We start from the raw sequence: 24,475 nt of genomic DNA on the forward strand, positions 1-24,475 counted from the left end.
CAAGATAAGCAAGAGTGCATTATTAAGATTCTGACACCTTGACAGCAAAATAACTGTTTAAAAAATGTATTTTTTGTATTTTAGTTTTAAAGATGGTGAAGATTTTCTCAGTCACATTTGCTGGTAGCCGTGATATAGGCTCCCAGATTGAATTATTAAGGCACGCTGTCCGATCAGATTGGAAATCAAAAGTGTTCACAGTCAGACTGAATTGAAGTAAAAGGCGGACTGTCATAGAGGGAGGAAGATGAGATATCATTTAAAATATACCGAACAACACACATTGTCAGAATATCTCTGCAGAGAGACATTGATAGTGTTCCAGTGGGTTATCTGTGTGAAAAATCACAGAAATAACAAATGCAAAAATAGAGGTATAAAGAGAAGTACAATGTTTCTAAGGTGGCAAATCTCATCTTTTGCACCTTGTTTTTTTATGCATTTGTCACCAATTGCCTGATGAACTGATTATCTTTCACACAATTACAGTTTTTAACATATAAAGATGCATTTGACTGTTTCTCTTAAGTAGACTGATACTTTTTATATAACACCTTTCTACTCTAGCTGAATAAACAAAGTACTTCTAACTAAAAGCCTCATTCACAAGTGCTGTATTCAATGCCTTAAGCACTTCCCTACTATGACAGGCACAGAGTGGATGCAATATCTTGGCCAACGATCCTTCATTACATAAACTATAGGACCCGAGGATCGAACCACCAACATTTCCATTTGTAGACAACCAACCGACTTGGTGGGCTGTGGTTCACAACTCAGACACTCCTGAGCCAAAGCACCCCAAGCCTACAGGGACTGGTATTAATAGGCACTTTTCCATTCAAGTAATATAACATGAGCCACACCTATACATAGCTTTCTAGATCCGCAGAGATCTGGTGTGCGGAGGGTGTGAGCCATAACACCCTGAGCATATGTAGTGTAAATGTATACTACAATATACCTCTAACATTACTGCAGCTGACTAGTGTCCCACCAAGAAGGCATTTGACATTAGGAATGATTTGGGTTCAGTGGACAAAAATGTCTGTTCCATATAAAGTGTTTGATGTCTTTGGACGCGAGCTCAATCAAAATACTCCAAGTTAATGATTTTCATCAAAGATTTCCCGCAATTCCTTTTAATGGGGCTGACAATGAATTAGATACCTGGCGATATTGGTCTCCGGATATCCAAGTGATTTATTTATTTTTGAAAAATAAATAACACGTGTGGGTATAGCGGTGGTGTGCAGGGTCTTTATGTTTGAGATTAAGTAACCCATAGTTTATGAAGATTTAACAAAGTGCAAAGACAAAACAAAACACACACCATAATTGCTTAAGTCACTCAGCACCGACTCAGAAGTCAATGTGAGCTGATTTAACATGCAGGTGGTGTTTTTAGTTTCCTTAACACTATTGTCCTTCTACCCGGCTTTAGAAGCACATGCTTCAAATGCCTTTAAAGCCTTTGAATGGAACGTGTGGACCCGGGACGTTTTTATTATCTAAACCTGACCTTTGACCTGATATTTTCTAATGCATTTCTCAATCTCTTACACTCATAGTTTCATCAGAAAGCTTTAATTTAGATCCAAGACATGGACGTGTTTCCGCTGTGCTTCAAATTCATTTCGACTGGGAAAAATTATTGGAACTTTTAGAAACTGCAACTTGTACTTGAACTCTTCATCCCGGTTGCCAGAGGACTGCAACCATAAACTTCACAGATATTATTTTATATTTTCTTGTTTTTTATGTTAGATGTGCAGTGAACACCTTTATTGTTGGTTTCATTTAAATGCAAAAGTCCGCAAAGTCCAAGTTTAACAGCTGACATTTAGAGCATATTTTGGATTTTGGTAGTTCTATGTGATCAATGTTTGTAGGAGGGTACTTACGATGGCATGCACAAACTAGGTGCAAGAGTTTTTGAATTGTAGTACAAGAAGACCTTTTTTTTTTTTACCTGAATTTGTCTAATAGCAGTCACAACAGCAGTTGGAGTGTTTTTTGACTCCATCACAAGCTATCATATCTGCGGTCCCGCTGCCCTGTGTAGGAGGAACTTTCACTCTCTTTCAGTTTCAAAAAAGCTCCAAACGTACTTGAGCTGCCTGGAAAAGATGGAAGCTTTCAGTCATACGCCTCTCATCGATGTAAGGTTGTAGAGGACTTGTGTTTAACACCTGGCTGGCCTAAAAGCTTACTAAATTTACATCTATGTTTGCTTTCTGCTTATGCTAGGTTTGAAGAGTGGGAGCTTCTATGAGAATGAAGGTGTCATGATTACACAGATGTAGCCTAGCTGAAGAGTTTTGCACTACACTGCTGCAATGTTTTTTAATCGTTTTCGTCATATTTCCTTTAATCCATCCTTCCTTTTGTGCCCTTTGTAGCCTCTGCAGCACAGCGGTGCACTGCAGTGAGGTGACTGTGAGGGATGTTAGGGTAAGAGAGGAGTGGTTTGAATTACACTGATGCTTTGATTAGGGCTCTGAGCAAGGTTGTTTTACTGAGGTGTGTGGGTGGGTAAAGTGCTTTTGAATATGCGTGTGTGAATATGTACTCTAACAATGTTCGACAGGGCAGAGAACAGTGGAAGAAGCCAAGGTCTTTGTGTGTGATAGCCGTTATTGTGTGTGTGTGCGTGTGTGGCCTCCTTACAACATGAAAGCCGGTGAGACAGAAGGATAGGCGGATAAAGGGGATCAGAGGACAGGACTGGAAAAGACTGATAAAGGCACATGCCACGATTTCTTTAATGAACAGCTTGACCTCATCAGCAGAGGTCAACAGTAGCTTTCCAAATCCCCTTCTTGTCCTCTCTGCCACTGTTACCCGCCATGTTATCTGCTCTGTCTATCAGTGTCCAGGATCCCACAGACTTCACTTAGCCGGAGCCCAGTCTGGCAACCTGTGGCTCACAGCCCTCTGACACCTGCTCTAATCTGGCAACCCGGATTATGTTAAGTCTTCAAAGAGAAGAAGGCTCATATGTGATCACATGAACCCACACACACTTGCGGAAGCAAGCGCCAACACTTTCTCCTCTACTGCACTGTCTGCGTTTTCACCCCAAACTTATTCAGTCACAGCCTGCATTATCCTTTCAGTTAGCCTGGCCTCTCTGTCATTCTGGGGAGGTTGTTTTTGTTGATTAGAATAGTTACTGAGGCAGCACCTCTACCTCACATCACATTTCAGACAGAAAAAATGTATTATTAAAAGAAGAAGAAGAAGAGGTCTCCTGCATAATTCATGTGGCTGCTGATCCAGCTGAAGCTGTGGAGAAAAAAAAAAGCCAGCCATGAGGAAGACATCAGCTTCTCCTGTTGCTTAAAACTGCAATAATCAATAATGTTATTCAAACAATTTATCATGTCTGTCTGCTACAAATTGGTGTCACGTGGAATCAACATAGGCCTACAGAATATCTGACTGCAGCTCCTGTCTGCTAGCCAAATAAAGGTTTTTTTTGTTCTTGATGTTTCCTCAGTTCACTACATAGCAGTGTGAACTTGATTTGTATTTCATATGGCTGTATATACATACAGTAATACTGGATAGGAGCAAGTGTAGGATAAGTGTGACCACCTCTGTAAAAGCAGTCGATTTGACAGTTTGCAGGTCTGGAGCATTCAGGTGTGTAGTAACACAATGCCCCAGCCTTCCCAAGAGTTGACATCTCAGCACATTCAACCCAAGGTCAGATCAGATCGTGTAATGCTCAAAGTAACTGCAAAAAAGCTAAGAGCTACATCTGTCAGATTGCAGAAAATTTTGACAGTAGAAAAAGACCGAATAAGTTTGACGTGTTTGGAAGCGTCGCTAAGAGAAAGCATCTTTTCTTTAAATTGAGCGTGGTGGCACTGCAGCTTAGGTTTAAAAAGTTGCAACTGAACAAGTACAGATGAGACCAAAGTGGAGATGTCTGCCATCCAGAGCCACAACTAGTGGAAACACATCATGTAAGGACAAACGTTTCATACCAGTTATTAAGCACGGTGTTGGAGAGGTGATGGTTTGGGCTTGTTTTGCAGCCACAGTATATGAGCACCTTGCAGTCAACCATGAACTTTCTCTCTGTACCAAATATTCTAGAGCCAAATATGACATAATCTCTTCAACAGTTAAAGCAAATCTACAACAGCGTGGCTGAGAAAAAATGATTTACAGTGTTACAAAGTTGAAATGCTGTAGTGGCGCTGTGCATCCACAAATGGGCCCACAAACCTCAATGAACTGATGTTGCAGGTTTAAATGTTAGAGCCGTTTTTTACAGCCTTAATAGACTTTTGCAAATTTCTAGCAATAACTAATTTTTTTTTTTTTCCCTGAGTTTTACCTCGGTATTTTTGGCAATTATTTTTATTATTTATTATTATATATAAGCGTTTGTTTCATTGATCTGTGTCACTTAAAATTCCTAAAAGCAGGATTTACTTTGTTCTCATTCCTGATGAATTTAAGTAGTCAGAAAGTATTGTGTATTCGTAATTTATCACTAGTCAGTTTAGACAAGAAATATAGTATACTGTTGAGGACTGGGGCATAAATATCCAATGTGGCTCACCTTGGAAGGCTAAAATATGTAAAGATACATTAAATATAGTAGCCTTTACTCAACATAGGCCTGTGTTTTAAATTCTTTGCTTTTATTTTGGTGCATTTTTACTCAGGGAAAATTACCCAGTACTCCTTCCATCTCTCCCTAGATGTCTGTGTGGAACTAAATGGCTGCAGCTGTTTGTAATTACTGTCTTTCTATGACTTATTTATCAAACTCTTTGGTATATTAAGATTTTTGCCGCCTTTTGTTGTCTTGGGCATAATGGGGAAGTGATGACTATACTGCATACTAATAAGAACAGTACACAAACTTGAAGGAAAGCCAGCTTATGAACTTGCACTGTAATCTGTTTATTCTTGTTATGTTAATAGTAGCATGTGCTTTTAGTTGTGTTGTGTATATTTAAGCTCGAACAAGTCCCAGAGCAGCAGAAAAAAACCCAAAAACATGCAGTTCCATCACGTCCCGCTGGAATCAGGACAAGCTGCAGGACCTCTGTCACTCACCACCACCAACTCCATCCCTCCTGGACCACAGTGGTGTGGAGGAGCAGGGCTGAGAGAGGCAGACAAGTCTACAGCAGTGACAGTGAAGCGAGGAGTCTCCTTCGAAGTGACAGTGTGACTGTGAGAGCTCTCTGTTCCTGCTTCTGTTCTGTCTCTGTTGGGGGTTTGGGTCAAGTCTCTGGGCTCTGCTCTTCTACTTTGCTGCTTCTCATTTAAAGGATAACTATGGTGAATTTTCTGCCTCGCTCCGCAGAGGTATTTTTGCAGCACTGTTTGTCTCTTTTGTTTGCTTTTCAGCGAGATTTTGCAAAAGCTACCAGGATAAATTTACGGGAAGAAAAAAAGGATGAAAGTTGCATTTGGATGGTGATTTGAATTAGTATTAAAAAGAAGCAAAGAAAAAGGCAGAAAAATAAGGAAGATGAGCTTTCAAAGTAGCCTTTTAGATTTGTAGATTTTTCTTATTGTTAACAAATCCTTTGAAAAGACCAAACCCAACAATGAACTGATCTAACTAGCAAATGTCTTTGTAACAAAAGCCTGATGATGCTCATTCAACATTTTCTTCATTTCAAAAATATACGGGGAAATATAAAAAAATAAACAAATTCAGCTTTTCAAACATGCTCTTTGCTAATAAATAAAACATTTGAATAAACACCAACCTTTTAATAAGCATGAGACTCTAGTTTTGTCACTTTTACTCTTCTTGCATGCTGCGTGACTGTAAGAAACAGGCAATAGAGTTCTATATTCTAATAAATGATGAAATATGAGAAAATTTATTAGGGGATACACCAGCGGGACCAAGAGCCCCTCATGCACATGGCTATTAATTAAGCCCTCTACTGCAAGATGTGTTTTAAAATTCATCAGTGATACATCCTCTGAGAGAACTCCAAGCACCTTTTAATTTTTTATATAACTATTTTTTACCTCACTGCTCGCCTCACACTGTGCCACCTCTCACGCAACCACGTGCTTCACAGGTAGCAGTGCCATGTTTAAATGAATCCATTACTCTGTTTTTAAATAACAGTGAGCCGTTTTAATGGCCGACGGTGCTTCGGCATAAGATGCTTCAGAAAAGGGATGATTTTACCCAAATTATTATATTCTCCCTTGGATATTTTTAAATTATAACTTTACAGATAGTTTTATGTAACTATTTAAATGTTAAAAAGTCAGTACTTTGGCAGTTTGGATGCTGTTTTAATGGCTGTTGTAATGCTTTACTGCTAACTTCAGTTGCTGCTTGTTTGTAGGTCTCTCTCCCTTCAGTTTTGTCTCGAGTAATTAAAAAGGAATTACTGTTTTACTGGGATGAAGTGACTGACTTGCCCGTTGAAAGTGTTCTCCATGCCATGCCTCCACTGTGAAATCCTGTCCAACCAGTTGAATCTGCCGTTAGTTGAATCTGAGCAGAGAGTATAGCCCTGTACCCTTCAGATTTCATCCTGCTATTTCTATAAGCACTCAAATTATCAGTAACCACCAGTGTTGGTCAAGTTACTTGAAAAAAGTAATCAGTAACTAATTACTGATTACTTCCCCCAAAAAGTAATCCCGTTACTTTACTGATTACTTATTTTCAAAAGTAATTAATTACTTAGTTACTTAGTTACTTTTTAAAACACGATTTACAACCTGAATAGGTGATAAAGCGATAGATCTTTCAGCCCAAGTCTACTTTTTCTACATAATCCATCATACAAAATGTAATCAAATGGAAAAGTCTCTTTTTAAAACTAGTTTTATTAGTTTTAATCTTTTAACTTTATGCATCAAGCAAAAATTTATTATATGCAACATTCTCTGACTGGAAGAAATTTGTTTAACATTTAAACCTATTTTCTGCACATTCCAGCACATAAAATAATTTTTTTTTGTGTGTTTACACTCAGTCTTTCAAATAGATGCAAGTAAAACACATCAGAAAATAAATAAAGTCAAAGACTAGCGGTCCTTTTGCTCTATTGGGTACGGGTGGCTGTAGCTCAGGTGGCAGAGCGGATCAGCCACTAACCAGAAGGTCCAGAAGGTTCAATCCCAGGCTGCTCTAGTCTGCATGCCAAATATCCTTGGGCAAGATACTAACCCCTTGTTGCTCTCCGATGCATCCATCGGAGTGTGAATGTGTATGAATGTTAGATACTTAGCACTTAAGCTTAGAAGTGCTTGTGTGAATGGGTGTGATTGGGTGAATGATTTAGCTGTATAAAGCGCTTTGAGTGCTCGGACAGAGTAGAAAAGCGCTATATAAGAACCAGTCCATTTACCATTTACCATCTATTTTCACCTGTAAAGCAGGAGTAGGGTAGGCGGAGGTTTACCCTGGTGCAGGTGTGCCGCAGCGGTCAGTGGAAGAATCCGCGAGTTTCTCTGTGAATTTCCCATTACGTCATAGCGCACTCGGTGCTTGCTTGGAAGTTTAGGGGGTTTTTTTTCCTGTAAAAAGAAGTTTTCTTCCCACGCACAACGGACACTAATGTTTTTGTCACTTTTTATGGAATCAAACTCAAAGTAAGGTCAGTACTTCCACGCTTTAAACGCTGCACGCTTATACTCTCTCCCGCTCTCGATATATTATCCATTGTTGATCTGCACACAGCTGTTGTCACGAACGTCGCACTTGCTTACGTCACTGTCATGAGACATTCTCGCAGAAAAATCACAATTTTAGTAACGCAGTAACGCAGCGTTCCTACGGGAAAGTAACGGTAATCTAATTACCGTTTTTGCAATAGTAATCCCTTACTTTACTCGTTACTTGAAAAAAGTAATCGGATTACAGTAACGCGTTAGCCCATCTCTGGTAACCACTAGGAACCTGGTTACACTGGTAGCCATGGACATGCCCATGGCATAGCATTGATGTTTTAATCTAATCTTGAGTGTAACCAGCTCTTTGTATCTTGTTCTAAACCCTCTATATTTCCATTCATGAAGGTACCTCGTGACTGCGGACTAGTCATCTTATGTGGTCTTTCAGGGCTTTTGGTTTTCAGTGCATTCTTTCTGAGAACGTTCCTGATGGTTCAGCACTAACTCCAGATCTTTTATCTGCCATGAAATATAAGTAAATGGGCCTCATCTGGCCATCAAACTGAGCTACTAATAACTGAGGGCTGTGTATTAAAATTATTTCCTAAAAAGTTAATGCAGTTGTTTTATTACCCCCCATTGAAAGTCTGCCCTGCAATCATCTCTTGATTGTATGATTTTGAATCTGCTTTGGTGGTGTAAAGAGGCGAAAATTATTAAAAATCATGTCATTGTGCAAAGTGTTACAGAACTAACTCTAACCCTCAATGACATTTTCATGCATTACATCGTTTTACTGGCAAGTCAAAGACATAACTCCCTCAGCCGCCATCTTTCAGTGCACCACAAAACTATTTTCTCTCAAGCATAACTTTATAGCAAACCTTTTTTGTTACCAATTCATCATTTCACTCTCAGTACCTCAATACCACGCAGTTTTTTCAGACCTGTCCACATACAGCACTTTGCCGTAAATATAACTCGGAAAAAGTTCCTTTGTGTTTTCTTTTGGATTTTTGATTTCAGAGTAACATCCAAGTATCTATTTGGATAAAGTCATCTGTGGTCTTTTGCAGATGCTGTCATCTAATCTCCCAGCTTTTCAGACTTTCTTGGCAGCAGCTCTTTATCTGTTGTTGGCTGTCTCTCAGTCTGTCAGTGCCTAGATAAACTCTCCCACAAACACACTCACACACACAGGAGGACGAGAGAGATTTTACGTAGTTTTTTGATTTCCAACAGTCGAATGTAGAGAAAACTTTTAATTTTCGTTCTTCCTTTTGGTTAAGAGTCATCACGTGTAGTTCTCACTGATCCAGATGTCACTTTTCTTTCCATTTTCTCACAAATTGTGAATTGCATGTGTGTCTCTTGTATTATATTTTTTAGCTGAAGAGCCAATCCCCTGAATGAGATGAAACCATCTCCATCTTTATTTTATCAGCAGACAATCTAACCTAACTCAGAGCCAGACTATGTATGTCGCTGAACATTTATTTCAAGTGATAAGCTGCAATGATCAAATAATCTGGTGCTGTGGGGTTATTTTAGTTGTTAGCTGTATAAGCTAGAATTTTGCCTCATTGTGCTGGTGTTTGACCCCGCTCACTGCAGTGTTTTTAAACAGAAATGTTGAGGAGAGAGTCTAAAACTGATCATCTTGCAATCTGCGCATATGTTTGAGTATGTAGAGAGACAGGAACGATCATTTTAAGTTGTCAGTAATTGTTTGGGAATTTTTTGTTGTTTTTTGCTGCTTGAAAAAGTTGCACAAAAGAACTCAAAACAGCAACATTACGCACGGAGCTCCGTGACTTGTGTTGTTTATATCAAGCTGTTTTTGCAGACGCTTAACTGTGAATAAGGGCCAGATTGTGCAGCACATAACTTGATGGTGATTGCGACAAGTAGATAGGGATGTGTAATTCAGCATGATCCAGAGAACACTATAAAATGATAACAATACCACAATCTATTTTGGGAGTAGCCTAAAGACATGAGAATTGGTTAGAGCAAGATTATGTAACCGCTGAAAGAAGCAAGCATCCCTTACTTAAACAAATGAAAAGTAATTGTGTTAGAGTAGCATGATCCTTTATCATCCTCGGAGAAGCATTTTAATGGTTTTATCAAAAAAGTAACACCAAACACAAATCCACACTTTTGTGGTTTTCTACCTGTTGTCCAGTCATGATTTGTCAGGAACCCCATCTGATTAGATGTAATGTAATGCAAGGGGTACCTCTTTGGCTTCTTTTTCCCCACACAATGAAAGCCTTATAACTTGGATTCCCAACATGAAGATACAAAAGGCCTACAAACACAAGGAAGCAACTCATCTTGTTGTTTCCTTTTGATGCCATCTCTTCTGTTGCTGTTTACTTCTTAATATTCTTTAAATCAAACGACTGGTTAAAGCGTTGAGCCCAAAATCACGGTTTAGGTTCACATACAAGCTTTCACGAGTAAGGCACGTTTAAAATGCAAACTTCTCCCCGTGGTTACCACGGTTACGGGTCATTGGTTATCAGGGTTACACATCAACCAATTGTGATGACACCAGCAGAACGCTTTGTCAGACTTTGAGGGAAAATTAAGGCAAAGAGGTACTCAAGCGTTACAGTGTAAAGACGCCGTCGGTATGTGATAACATGGGAGAGAGAGATGGTCACCAGTAGTTCCACTGACTAGTGTATTTACAAAGCATTCTGCAGCCATCTTGAAATGCATTCTGGGTATTTATCCAGGCTTTTTTTTACTTTCATTTCAATGATCACCAGAACATAAAAACTGCATGTACAAATAAAACCTTTTTACCCTGAAGGCTATACTTCTGCCTTCATCTTTATTTTTGTGGAATTCACCCATAGGGATCAATTCAGGATTTATTTAATGACATGCCTCAAATGTCTCATTATTTAGTCACAATACCCCCCACTATCCCAATAAAAGTCACATTATTGCTCATCTGATAAAGTTTTTACTCAATCAGTCATTCTCTGTGTTTTCCAGGTGTCAGTGGTACTTCAAGGCCAAGATGACCTCGGAGGATAAAAGAAGGGCGAATTATCAGAATGGGCACGGTAAATCAATCAAGCTGCCTCTCTCCTTTTCCTTTGTTTTCTATGCCTATTGCCTGACTTTGCAATATCTGCTAAGTAAGTTCTAAGTAGGTAACAAACTCTTTTTGAAGCTGGTTTTAACACTACTTGTGTCTGAATGACCAAATGTTTGTCTAGAAAGTGACATGTTTAATTTAACGTGGTGCCAGTAAACAGGGAATAAATCTGAAGCGAGTCTGAGAGCCATAGTAGGGAGCTAACAGCCACCTCTCTTCACTTTGCATTCAACATGCATCATGTACTTCTGTATGGATCATTTCCCATTTGTTCTTGTTCCTTTGCATATTGAATTTTGCACCGACTTCACCATGAGCTTTTACAGAATACAAAAATGCCTACCCGCTATTGTCACGTGTATTTATTTAATAGAGCCACTAGCATGCTCCTTCATCTGTCTGTTTCTTCTTCTTTCCTTCATCTTTTGTCTTCCTTCTTATGTCCACTTAAGTTTCACTTAATATGAGCATGAGCTTTACGAGCTTTTTTATAATTTCATATTTTTTTTTCTTAATCTGGTTACAAATGACAACTGCATCTCTGAGCTGTCAGCTTTTGCACTCCAATACTTTTCTGTTGCTTTATATCTTTTATGCCCAACTTTTCATTCCTGACATGAAAATCACAAATTGAATTGCGAGCTGTGAAGTGAAAACTGGAGATAGAGAGAGAGATATTTGAAAGGGAGTTGAGCAGTAAAATGAAGACGATGGCGACAAGGTGAGGGAAATTTGCTAGAGGATAAACAAAAAAGGGAGACTCAAATGAGGGTTGAAAGGTACAGAAAGAGAAGAGAAGACAAAGAGAAATGAGGACTGTTCAAAGAGGACGGTTGGATCGAGGCCACAGAGCTACAATCGGCTGTGAAATACAGTGCATATCTCCTGTGTCCTGTTTCAGCGGCACAGTGTGAGATGCTGAGCAGAAGCTGTGAAAGGGGAACCGGGTCCTTGGCATTTTGCTTGTGTCGATTCGTGCCTCTCAGACAACTCGTTGTTGTTTTTTTGTTTTGTGATACTCTATCGATCCCTGAAGGAGAAGCACAGCTTCTGTCTGGGAGCTCTCCGCTGGGAGGCGAGGGTCAGCGCCAGACCAGCAGCAGCTTGTTAAAGACTCGCTGACTTGCTCAAGGACACTTCGGCAGGGTGAAGGGTCACTTTAAATAATGGCTAAAAGCCTGCCGCGGTTAAAAGGATGGTTCAGTGCTCAGTGTGCTGCCCTGCGGGGATTTAGCTAAAGATTTGTGCTCGTTGTCTCACAGCTCGTAATAAATGGAAGTGGGAGGATGTGTTTGAAGCAATTTGTCTCGAGAGAGTGGAATTTGTTTATATAACATCCTATGATCCAGTGCTGATGGAATAATATAAAAAATAAAAACAATTTAGAGCTTTCTCCTATCGATTTATCTAAGATATGTAGACTGTGTGAATGTGGGTTTGTCTTGCTTTTTTACTATGTTTTTGTCGGCAGCTGGATATTTCAATCATTTCTTTCATTTTCTCTTTAGCGCATCTGCGTGTTTGCAAACTGTTTTCCATACTTTCAGCGATAACACAAGGATGTTGGGTCCTGTGCAGTCAGCTTATTATAGCGGTTGGTTTTTGCTACACTTAACTAAAGATCAGTAATCCCATGAGTGTGTTTATTTTCATCCTTTCCACATTCCCTCAGTGAATGTAAAAATACCTTGTGGGGTACAAGTACCACTGATTGTGTAGTATTTGAAGCATGCATAATGAAGTTGCAGCCGTACCATCAGTAAACTCCATAAAAAACAAACTGCACGTACGCCACTTCACTGTATTGATTACTCGCTGTGTTTGTCCACAGTCCCTTACCCAGGAATAAAGACTTACGTGGATCCTGATACATACGAAGATCCCACGCAGGCTGTCCACGAATTCACCAAGGAGATCGACCCCTCCAGGATCCGCATTGAGAGGGTGATCGGAGCCGGTATGCTCACGCAGACGTGCACACACTCTTATACGCTTGCTCGCTGACACAATGTTCTCCTGTGATCACAAGAGTATCATTTCATGTTGTTTTCGATAACAATAGTTTTAAATGTCTATATAAGATTATCAGTTTTTACCACTCTAAACGCCTCTCTCTTCCTCCTTTGTATATACTAAAGAGGATGCCTTTTTCATCTGCCAGCTTCTCCCTGTCATTTTCTTGACACTGTATGGCTGTTGGAATATTAAAACTTTAACAGGTTTAGAGAACAAAAGGAAATGTAAGAATAGACTTGAGGCTTTTTTTTTAGAAGGTGAAAGAGAGAATGTTATGAAGTTAACCTAATCAGAGCAAAGCTAATAAGGCTGGAGTTTAAATGGGAACTCCAACACTGCCCCCAGGTGGTATGCTGCATTACCTGCCGATGCCGCGACGCTTGCTGATATACATCGTATCGTGTTTATGTGTGTCTATGCGTATTTATATACTCATATGGGATTAAAAAAAAGTAAGTCTGCATTGCATAAATCATTAAATCTGGTTAGACTTGATTTAAGGTTAGGTTTAGGCAAGTAGTCAGGAAGTGAAGATGTAAGTGAGTTTATTGAGCTCCGTGTGTGTGTGTGTGTGTGTGTGTTCTCCAGGTGAATTTGGAGAAGTGTGCAGCGGTCGTCTGAGAACACCAGGGAAGAAGGAGATTGCCGTGGCGATAAAGACACTAAAGGGAGGCTATGTGGAGCGTCAGAGATGGGACTTCCTGCGTGAGGCATCTATCATGGGCCAGTTTGACCACCCTAACATCATCAGGCTGGAGGGCGTGGTCACAAAAAGTAAGGAGGATTGTGAGAGAGTATGCGTACTTGAGGCAAATTCAAATCGTTCCAATGTACATGCCGTGTCACCTCTTCAGTACGTTCTTCTAATATAGTCTGAAAGATAGTTGGCAGTGATTTATGGAGGAGCCTGTACACAACTGATGCCGCTGATGAAAAACTGTATTTTTAAGCTACGAGATAAATCTTTTCTTCATAACTCGGTTCGCTCCCCCATACTGCTGCTGCTTTGCTGTATTCACTGCCAACACACAAACTCAAACCCAGTCTACTGCTTCTTCTGCACATTCTAGCCTAATGAGTTTGGCGTTTTTCCATGTAGAATTAAAGAAAAGAACATTGCATCATATAAACATTTGAAACTCTGCTGCTATATTTTTATCAAAAAGAAAGAAGACCCCTCCCCCCCAACAGTTTGGCTGTCTGTTGTAGTCTGCGCTAAATCCTGAATTAACATTAAGCATTTTGCTTATAAAACAATAAAGTTCCACCTTTGGGTTTTTGGTTGTTTTGTTTTTTTTTTCATTGTTTGTTTTTAGAGCAACCATAAAAAAAACTATCTTTAGGGCTGGAACAGACTATTTTTTCATACTGAGTAATTAGTCACCATGTGAAATGACTTTGCTCTGTTTAGACGTGGCTCAATGTCGCTATTTCTGCTTACTTATTGTGTAAATTTGTGTGTATGTGTGCATTTTGTTTGCAAGTGGCCGGGGCTGCATGGCTGTGTATATCCTGTTTTTGTGAAGAAACACATTTTTTCTACAAAACTCGTGTGCGTGAGTGTTTGAGTGTGGACTTGTTAACGAGCTCTGTTTTACTGGGCTCACCCTGTGCAACATATGGTTGTTTTTACAGGGGTTGTATAAACTGAGACATTGCTGTGAATATAAATGTGTCCCCTGAAGACTTTCAACCCCTCTGTGAATGCAAATAGAGGACACTCCTCAGCTCTGACCCCCAAGTGATAAAAACCCAGGCGATAAGGGTTTTTTGTTTGTTTTTTTCTAAGCCAGTACTGTCATTATTACATTTAAGGCAATGATGGCTGGTTTTTGCAGCGACGTATTTAAGCGTTTTATTCACTAACATTTCTGAAGGGAGTGAGTGGAAAAAAGTCCTCCCAATAGCACAGAGCTGACTTGTGCAGTAAGACTCTAAAAACATTTTCAGTGACTGTGACTGAGAAATCTTTCATCACATCAGAGGTCAACAACTGTGGCTGCCTGCGCTGAATAGACATCTTTTATCAATAGCACCTCTTTCAAAGCCATTGAGATCACTCTTTAGTCCTAATATTGCATCTGGTCCCTTTGTACGTTTCATATGTTCTTAAGGTTTTAAATAATGTCAACTTTTAATTTTGATATATAAGTATATATCTTATATCTGAATAAACCTGTTTCCATGACTGCGAATTCAAAAGTGAACATATGCATACAGCACCCTATACATATTAAAAGTCATTTGTGTTTGCAGTGGGGCATCAGACTGTATGTAGAGGCTGTATGTATCCTATCTGTGTTCACCTGTCTGTCTTTGTCTTTTCTCTCACTCTCTCCATCTCTCACTCCTTCCATCTGTTGTTGTTCTTCGGAGACTAATTATGGAGAGTATTGTGCTGTGACTGACTGCTATACCTGCTCTGAAATAACAGGTGACACATTAGATTCTGGCAAGCAGGTGCGTTTGTTTGTGTTCAGGCGCTGCACTGCATAACTATATATTGTTTCCAGACCTTGCTAATTAGCTCGGGAAAGCCAAGCTTGATCAAATAATTTCTTGTCTATCCCTGCTGGATTTGTGTAAGGAGGGATGATATTTAAAAGTGATAGGCTTTTGCAGATTTAAACAAAAACATGTGCTCATTTGGTCTCAGGTGATAGAGTTCAGCAAAAACAAGGCTTTACTTATCTAGCCATATGCCTGTATATATACTCCATGTCTTCCATTTTTGTGACTGGATTATACATTATGAAGCTCAACACATATTATTCCTGAATGTGTCTTTATTTTAAGTTGTTTGCCTTGTCGATTTGAATACCACAGTAGACTTTCAGAGATTATTTCATCACACAACGCCATTGACAACAGGTGCTCAGTCTTTTCCAGTGGAAATGCTCCAAGCACATTCTGTTTAACAGAAATGTTTTAAGCCTGCAGCGTTTACAATTTCTGTTTAAACCAAAGTGGAAGATGCTTCATTAGCAATCCATAGGAACAATGAAATGCTGGTGCTCAAGTGACCATAACTCGCACCATCTGTTATTTTTATAATTATCTCATACTTCAGACAGTTTTGCATACTTCTTTTGGAAAAGTTGCTGTTTCAAAAAGTTAACCCAGCATTCATTCACCAAATCAACCTGTCATTTAGCATCTTTAATCTTTTCTTTTGTAAAAAGTGCAAAAGCGATTTACCTTTACAGTCACGTCCTGTGGAAAACTAAGTACACCCTTACAGCTCCTGTGGGAATTAGGAGGATAAGTAGATAAGTAGTAGCCAGATACTGCTATTTAAATATTGACCACCATCAAATTCGACTAGATCTATAAAAGCAGATGTTTGGGCAGTTTGCTGGTCTGGAGCATTCAGGTGAGTGTTAATACAACAGCATCTTCCCAGTCGTTGAGAGATTACCCGGATCTAAGGTCAGATCATGCAATGCTCAGACAAACTTCAAAAAACTCAAGAGCGACATCTCAGAATCTGCGGGCCTCAGTTACCATTTTAAATGTTCATGATTGTTCATGATTGTGCAATAAGAAAAATAGTAAAAGTTGGGAAGCTCACAAAAAAAACATCCATAGTTCAAGTTTACAGAGCTGCATCTGAGCAAACCACTGCTGGAACAGTGTCTTTTAGCTCGACTAGACCAAAGTTTGGCCAAAGTCAAACAGAGCACATCAGCATGAATACCAAGCACAGTAGTGGAGGAATGATGGTTTGGACTGGTTCTGCAGCCACATGACCTTGGCCTCTTGCAGTCAATGAGTCGATCATGAACTGTTCAACCAAAGCAACCGAGACTCATATGTACCATCTGCCCGACTGCTAAAGATTGACTGAAGCTGGGGCACGCAACAGGACAATGATCCCAAGTATATTAGAAAATCGACACCGTAATGGCTGAAAAAGAAAAGAATCAAGTTGTTGCAAAGTCAAAGTCCAGGATTCAACTTAACTGAGGTGCTAAGGGGAAACCTTAAAAGAGCTATCCATGAATTCATGTTTGCCAACCGCAGTAAACTGAATCAGTTTTGTAAATAAAATAAAAAAAGAGTGGGCCAGGCCAAAATTCCTCCGCAGTGATGTGAGAGACTGTTAATGCAATAAAGGAATTATTACAAGCTATTGAATCATGCGGAGTAGTTTTTTCAAAGGACTTCAGAGTCCTGTGAAAACGTTCTGTTTTGACTGAATGATTTTTTCATTTGAAGGAATGATGGTCTAATTACTCCTCTAAACTTTTCACTTTCAGCAGCTGCACATGATACAATACAAGAAACGTGTCTTGGCTCAGTATGCCTTACTAATAATATGTTGTAGTCACTCTAACAATAGCAAATATTGTCATTGAGATTATAGCGCAAAGCTGGCAGACTTCCTTATGCTGCCTGTCTTTTTTTTTTTTTTTTAACAATTTAGCTTTTTTTTGTCAAAATCCAGCAGAGTTGCACTATCCAGATGCACAAAAACTCAATTATGTCAGTGCCTGTAAACACGCTGCTATATTGTCCAAATTATAGTCCAACTTGTAAATGAGAAGTCGTTTAAATTCGAATTAGATTTGACATTTAAATAGGTTTAAGTCACATTATTGTGTCAACCTAATCAAACTATTACTGTCTCTACTGAGCTAAAACACTGACCCCAAAACTGAAGTTTTAGGTTTGTCCTTCAGCTTCAAAACAGCACTATTATTTATCAGTTGAGATGAAAAATACATAACAATGTGCATCATTTTGTAAGCATTTCAAGTATTATATGCATATATCAGAAGTGTCCAAACCTTGTGGTTTGTTCATATATTGCTGTCTCCCTTCTCGTAAAAAATGATCTATAAATATCCTTGAAACAGGAAAAAATGTGGAAAACTAGGAATATTGGATAGAAATTAAAAGTAAGACGGCAGTCGTCTGTTGAATTATGAAACGGCAAATACTCACCTGAAACTGTGTTGAGAGACCCCATTATATAAATGTCTGTAAAATATTCCATCTTCCGTCATGTCATTTTCATATTCCTGTGTGAGTTTTAAAAATTACATGAACTGAAAGTGTAATAACACGGTGTCTCTTCTCCAATCAAATACTTGTCTTTCTCTTCCCAGCAGTTCAGGAGGGTTTACAGCTCACCAGAAAACAGGCCTTAGACAGTTGGTTTCTAGCTGTAAACCAGTCAATCAGTAACTCTGTAGGGATCCTCGGTGGGGAAACAAAAACATTTGGAAAGAGAAACTGGGCTTACATTTTTTTCTAACTAATGTTTCGTGTCATACATAGACTGAATACTAAATAAGGGTCCCAACTGACCGGCTGGGTATTTTGAAACGGACAGATTTTATCAATTGAGCAGCTTGACTTGATGCATCAATAAACTGCTCATGTTCTGTGAGGTTGTTTTTGTTTCCCCTCCTGGATTTCCTGAAATAGTAACTAAATTTAAAATAATTGAAATACTTTGTTATTTTGTCAGCCACTCTTTATAAGCATAATGCGTTTTCTACATTAATTCAATTATAATGTTTTAGATGATCAGTGGATCATGTAGGATGGCATGAGAGAGAGCATGCAATATTCTTCTTTTATCTGTTTAATCCAATTCTTTAACTGCTTTAGACTACTAGCTGTCTTCTCCATAAATAAAAGATCATTCTCATTATATGTTTAATGCACGCTTCACTTTGAAGTCTGCTTTACAGTCTGGCCGAGTTTAGATGTTTGTTTCAGAACCAAACATAATCAAATTTTATTTTGAAAACATGCAAACTGAATTAATACTAATTGACTGAATATATAATTAGTATTTACTGCAAAGAAGGCCGTGTTTACTTTATGAATAGCAAGTAGCTTTGGTAGGAGCAAGCAGTGTACTCAGTTTCTCAGGCAGGACTCCTTCACTTCACTTCTTCGACTTAAGAGGCCAACTGGTGACATTTGGGTGGCTAGATCCAGCCTTTATAAACAGTATGTGCTTTGGACCACAGACATTGTGAGTCTCACTCCATTTCTGCCAAGCTCCTTCGATCTTATCCTCCTCCCTACACTGTAAACGGGCCACAATGCCACAGAAATATTCTGAAATAAACGGTGTATGTGCTGTCTTTGTGTGTTTTTGCAGGCAGGCCTGTTATGATCGTGGTGGAGTACATGGAAAATGGATCACTGGACTCATTTTTGAGAGTAAGTGTTGGAGTGTCGCAGAACTCAGGCATGATTATTTCCTCAGATAGTCTCAAAATCTCTGCTATACATATTTTTACTGCCTCTGCATGCCTTTGCACTTAAGGCTTTGCGAGATCATTTCTAGTAACATTTGTGACTCATCACTTATATGAATTATGTAATGTATTTACTGTAGCAGACTCTCCTCTCAGTTTGCTGCCCAGCTTAATTCTGAACAAACTAGTTTCTTCTTCTTTTTTGTCAGTAATTTTTCTTTGTCTTGCTCTCTTTATCAAACCTTACCCTCCTTTTTCTGCCTTCTCCTTCTCTGACCCCATACTTTCCTCAATATCCTATTCTTCCTGTTAGCAACATGATGGTCACTTCACCGTCATCCAGTTGGTTGGCATGCTGCGTGGCATCGCTTCGGGCATGAAGTATCTGTCAGATATGGGCTACGTTCACCGAGACCTGGCAGCTCGAAACATTCTGGTCAACAGCAATCTGGTGTGTAAAGTGTCAGACTTCGGCTTGTCCCGAGTCTTGGAGGACGACCCGGAGGCAGCTTACACCACAACGGTACACCTGACACCCTCCAATAACTCAGCCCTCATAAACCAAGCAGCTGCTGCTAATTTATTACAGCTTTTCACAAAGCTGAAATCATTTTGTTCTATGTCACAACTGGGAAAAATGTTACTGTTAGGGCCTGCACTGAGGTTGCATCGATCCATTATTTTCCTGGGATTTTAATGTTGAACCATTTTAGGAAACTAAGGCTGTAATGTGTAAAAAGCTTCTGTTTTTTAAGTTGTTTCTCCATTGTTGCATTTTATCGCCTCGAAAATTGCTAGATGTGAAATATTGACAGGTAAAGCCAAGAGAAATCTAAACAAAAGATGAAAAACAAGTAGCAAATTCAGAGGGGATATCACTGAAACCTGAAGAGATGAGCAGGCAAAGAAAGTAAGCAGGAAGTGTAATCGATTGCAGAACAGACAGACTGACGACTAACAAGGGAGACGCAGAACAATATATACACATGAGGAGCGAATAGGGATCAGGCACTGGTGGACAATAAGTGCAAAGCAGACAATCACAGAGGCAGGAAAACAAAGGAAACAAAACCAAAGAGGCACATAGAAAGTGATTACCAAAATAAAACAGAGACACTGAAAACACAAGGAGAGACAAAGGAAACACAGGGGATAGTGAGGAAAGGTAATCAGAAGTTAGTGAGGAGATCGGAGCCTCGACAATAGCTACAGCAGCACAGTAATATCCATGATAAAAGTTTACCCTCACTCCAGTCTTATTCACAGCCAGCTGGTGTAAATCTGCCTTTGGTAGCGAATCTCATTAGAAACAGAGACTGAAAGTTTCAAACCGCAAAAGGCACGGAAGTCCAACCTAGCAGCTGTTCCCTAGCTGTTAGGTTGGACTAGTATGGCAGTATCAAAAAAGAAAAACGGATTTCCAAAGTAGCTTCTAGACGTACTCTGAAAACTTTGCATCTCCAGAAACCTTGTTTTCAAAAACACATCAATACTGAAGCGAGGAGACGAGAGTCTTGTGGATCTTTTTTCTTTCAGCACCTGTTGCTGCTTATCATTGGTCGAGTCCAAATTCATGGGCTGCATCCTCCTGAGGCCGCATTTGTAGACCGATTACGTCACAGCGACGCGCCGAAGGCTGTCCAAATTCGTAGACTCCTCCGAATGCAGCCGACAAATGCGTCCTCCTTTTCCCCGAATTTGAAGGATGGGTCGGGTGTGTCCTTCTTGGCCCACCATATCCCAGAATTCATAGCGCGGCCCAGCCAAGCTCCAGTTTCCAGCAATGGCGGCCGCTACTAAGTTTTAAAATTACTCTTATTAATCTTTCTGGGCCACAAAATAAACTTTAAACATATTTTCAGGCGAGAATGTGGGTTAGCTCGTTGATAATTAAAAATGAACACAAAAAACGGAGAAAGATTTCAGGGTCCATTTTCGATTTTCGTGCCGTGGCACTGACAACCGGAAATACTCTGAATTAAGGGCGGGAGTAGATCGAGAAGGCTAGACCGTCCAATTCCATAGCCGTTTACTTCCGGCCTACCCGACCTCCTGAGGACCCGGCCCACGTAGACCGCGAATGCCGGGTCCTCAGGAGGATGCAGCCCATGAATTTGGACACGACGATTGTTTCACTCAAACAAATCCCCAGGTGTCAGTGTGGAAAAGTAAAATGAAAATCAGAAATGAAATATGACACTAAAAGTTTTGAATTTTCAATTAAACGGTTCTATTTACCGTGTATGCTGATGCTATCTATATAAGAAACCCGATGCATTGCTCCAACTAGATTAGGCTGATTTAATTTAGATTTTCCTGCTTTACTGGTCGAGGCAAGCAAAAGATGGACTAGCCTTAAATTGCAAAAGTGAAACTTTCAGTGCTCATGTGCTAAATCTGTCTGAGCCCACAGTGACCTCCATTTCCTGGTTTGTATTGAGGTTTTTGTGTGAGGGAAATGCTGTGTTTACGGCTCCAAGTTGAACTTTCTGCCTCACAACACTGTGGTTGAAATCCAGAAAAGGGAAGTGAAAGGTGAGCTGAGCTGAAAGGAGAAAGGGGAGAAAAGAGGCAAAAAACCCAGAATATTTAGCACAGTGACAGCAGCATTATTGAAGACTACTTTTTGTTGTTATATCATACAGGATGAGAGAGTCCAGGCATATTTACCATACCTATTTGGACAATTGCACATTAAGCACATTCAGTTTGAAATTATGACTCGAATGCAAAAATGTGCAGAGCAAAAAAAATTCAGATCTTTAATCTGAAAACAGGAAATGGTTGTACACTTGGAGGCAGTCAGTGAGGGCAAAAAGAACAAGCAGACAAAAGACAAGATCCCAAAACTGCAAAAGGTCATAAATGGAAGAATAACAATGAACACTAAGAAAAAAAAACACTCAAAACAAAAGCTAGAAGCACTGAAACCTTTACTGCAAATAATACAAGAGGACCTGGCACCATATGTCATGCACTCCCTAATTTATTAATTAGGTGGTGCAATTGATAATTATTCACTTATTAAATTTAAATAAACACCACCTTGGAAAGTCAGAGCACCCACACCAACCCTGATTCTGCAATCCAAAAGGCAGCAGCACATGTAGACAGCAGTAAAAATGCACCGCTGTGCATTTGTGAATTACTACATAAGCCATACACAAAGCACCAACCAGGCTATATCTGTGAACGTCCTGCTGTGGCGTTTAAGCACATAAAAGAGGTATGGCATTGTACCTCAGATATTACCAACCTTAAACCTTTATATTACCGGCTGAATGGCTCCACGCTGCCCGTTTCTGTGATTACTATTGCTCAAATGTGACGTTGCTCTTTCACTCTGACATCAGACTTTCGAGATGAAAGGAACACAGCATATCTCACAAAAAGGGTGTGAAACAGAGAGGACAGATGTACTGGATGCTACAATAAAGTACATCTCACTTTATATTTGTACAAGGAGTCCAAGTTGCATCAAACGCAGTAGAAAAGCCTCAGTGGAAGGTACAGCCTGTTTTACACATTATAACTAAAGTTTAGTGACTTTCCAAATATTTTTAGTCTGAACCGAATGGTTTCAACAGTGGATGTGACTGTGAATTACTACATCAGCCATACACAAACTTTGTGGGACTTTAATAAACTTGGGGAATGCGTTTACTATATACTGGCATTTTGCTCATATGTGTGTTTGCATTATTTATGTGTGGCTTTGTTTTACCTTTTATTTTTCATGAGCAGGGTGGTAAGATCCCAATTCGATGGACAGCTCCTGAGGCCATCTCATACAGAAAATTCTCCTCGGCCAGTGATGCATGGAGCTACGGCATTGTCATGTGGGAAGTGATGTCTTATGGAGAACGACCATACTGGGAGATGTCCAATCAGGATGTGAGTATTCCTGTTATATGAGGAGAAAAACTACTAAAACTAGCAGGACTTTATGATAAAAAAAAAATATAGAGCTTGTGTTTTTAATATAATGTACTTCAAGACACTTGATGTAAGATTTTCTGACATTGAATTTTGATGCTGTGAAGCAAATAAATTGCACATTCAGTCTATTACTTCGGCATTTCATTATTTTATTTTTAATTTCACTCTTTATCCTGTAAAATTAACTTTACATGTGTAAAAGATAAGCATATTTTACACGAGGTATACCAAGAGAACGTGTAACACCTATTCCAGCATGTGGTATTACAGGTCATGGTTACCTGAACTGGAATTGTAGCTGGAGGCTACTTGCAGAATAAAGATATCTCTACTCTTAAAAATTATGTTTTGTGAGGAGTGGAGAGGCCAGACAGTTTTTAAGTAGGTGGTCAGGCCAAAACTGTTATTTTGGGGGTTGTTTCGTTTTGTAATGTTTTTTGTTCCTGTATTTAATCAGTGTAGTCGAGATTGCTGTTGTTTGCTTTTGGAGCAGATGTCACTGTGTACACCATCAGGATTCATATAAAAGAATCTTTTTTATAGTTTTCCAACACGTTCTCACTCCCAAAGCGTAACATTTTACGCTAGGTGACAAATCGTCAACATATTACGTTTTCGGCTACCCACCACATTCCTAAATGATGACCTCGGAAAAATGAGGAAATATGAGAACCGTATGGACTCAATCTACACATGTTCGCTCTTTTTCTTCAAATCGCTTAGAAACACGCTATTTAACGTCATTAAAGTCCTGGTTAAGATCAGGAAAAAGGTTATGGTTAGGGCTAGGGATAAGGTTAGGTTTAGGGCTGGAATACAGGGCTGGAATGTCTATTACCACGGGAGCATCATTGCACTGGATTTCGCCCATAACCCGCTGCGTACCATAAGAACGCCGAAGGTCTCCTTTTGTGTTCCTCAGAAACGCCGCGGGACGTGACAAAACGTCGGCATGCTACGCCTCGGGAGTGAGAACGGGCTGAGTTTTCAGTTAAATTAAAAAGAACATTTGGAAACACTGCTTGATTTATTGATTTTAATTGTTGGCACATACAGTAGTACTTTGTTAACATAGCTCATAAGTTGGATGCACCATTAAAATGTGTCCATGTGGGACCAACAGCTACTGACTGAATGGATAACCTGACCTAACAGGCTTCATCATTTGTTGTGAGTGGCAAGAAGCCAAAAGTTGGTCTTGTTTTGTCTCTAACATGATTTTGCACAGCAATAGTAGCAACACACTGTGGTAGCAGCTAGAGGATACTTTGCTGCTATCTTCGTCGTTATTCTGTTGTATGGCTGGTGGGAACCAGTGTTAACATGCAATACCACCACCTGTTTTATTGAAAAATCATCCAGGTAATTGCTTTCATTTTTAAATGTTCTCATCAATGCAGTATGTCGAGCATATAAAACACCTGTAGAGTGTGATTGCTGTGTACTATTTGCTTTTGAATCATGTGTTCTGCTCAGAGTTATATTGATGAGACGTTTTTCTCTCACAAACCTCTCCTTTAACCTCAATCCACAATAATATCGACTTTTCCGATCC

At 39.5% G+C, this 24,475-nt stretch overlaps 1 protein-coding gene across 1 annotated transcript in view; it reads left to right on the top strand.

Annotated features, from left to right (window-relative positions):
* LOC102789333 (ephrin type-A receptor 6-like) overlaps positions 1-24,475 on the top strand; it is a 175,485-nt gene that overhangs the window by 144,816 nt on the left and 6,194 nt on the right. Inside the window, exons 9-14 of the mRNA XM_006802383.3 lie at positions 10,639-10,709; positions 12,576-12,701; positions 13,349-13,534; positions 18,882-18,943; positions 19,295-19,504; positions 22,726-22,875. Of these exons, the coding sequence (XP_006802446.1) occupies positions 10,639-10,709; positions 12,576-12,701; positions 13,349-13,534; positions 18,882-18,943; positions 19,295-19,504; positions 22,726-22,875 (805 nt within the window). The remainder of the gene's footprint in view (positions 1-10,638; positions 10,710-12,575; positions 12,702-13,348; positions 13,535-18,881; positions 18,944-19,294; positions 19,505-22,725; positions 22,876-24,475) is intronic.

The sequence above is a fragment of the Neolamprologus brichardi genome, chromosome 16, assembly GCF_056152115.1.
Source record: "Neolamprologus brichardi isolate AB-2024 chromosome 16, ASM5615211v1, whole genome shotgun sequence".
Taxonomy (NCBI): domain Eukaryota; kingdom Metazoa; phylum Chordata; class Actinopteri; order Cichliformes; family Cichlidae; genus Neolamprologus; species Neolamprologus brichardi.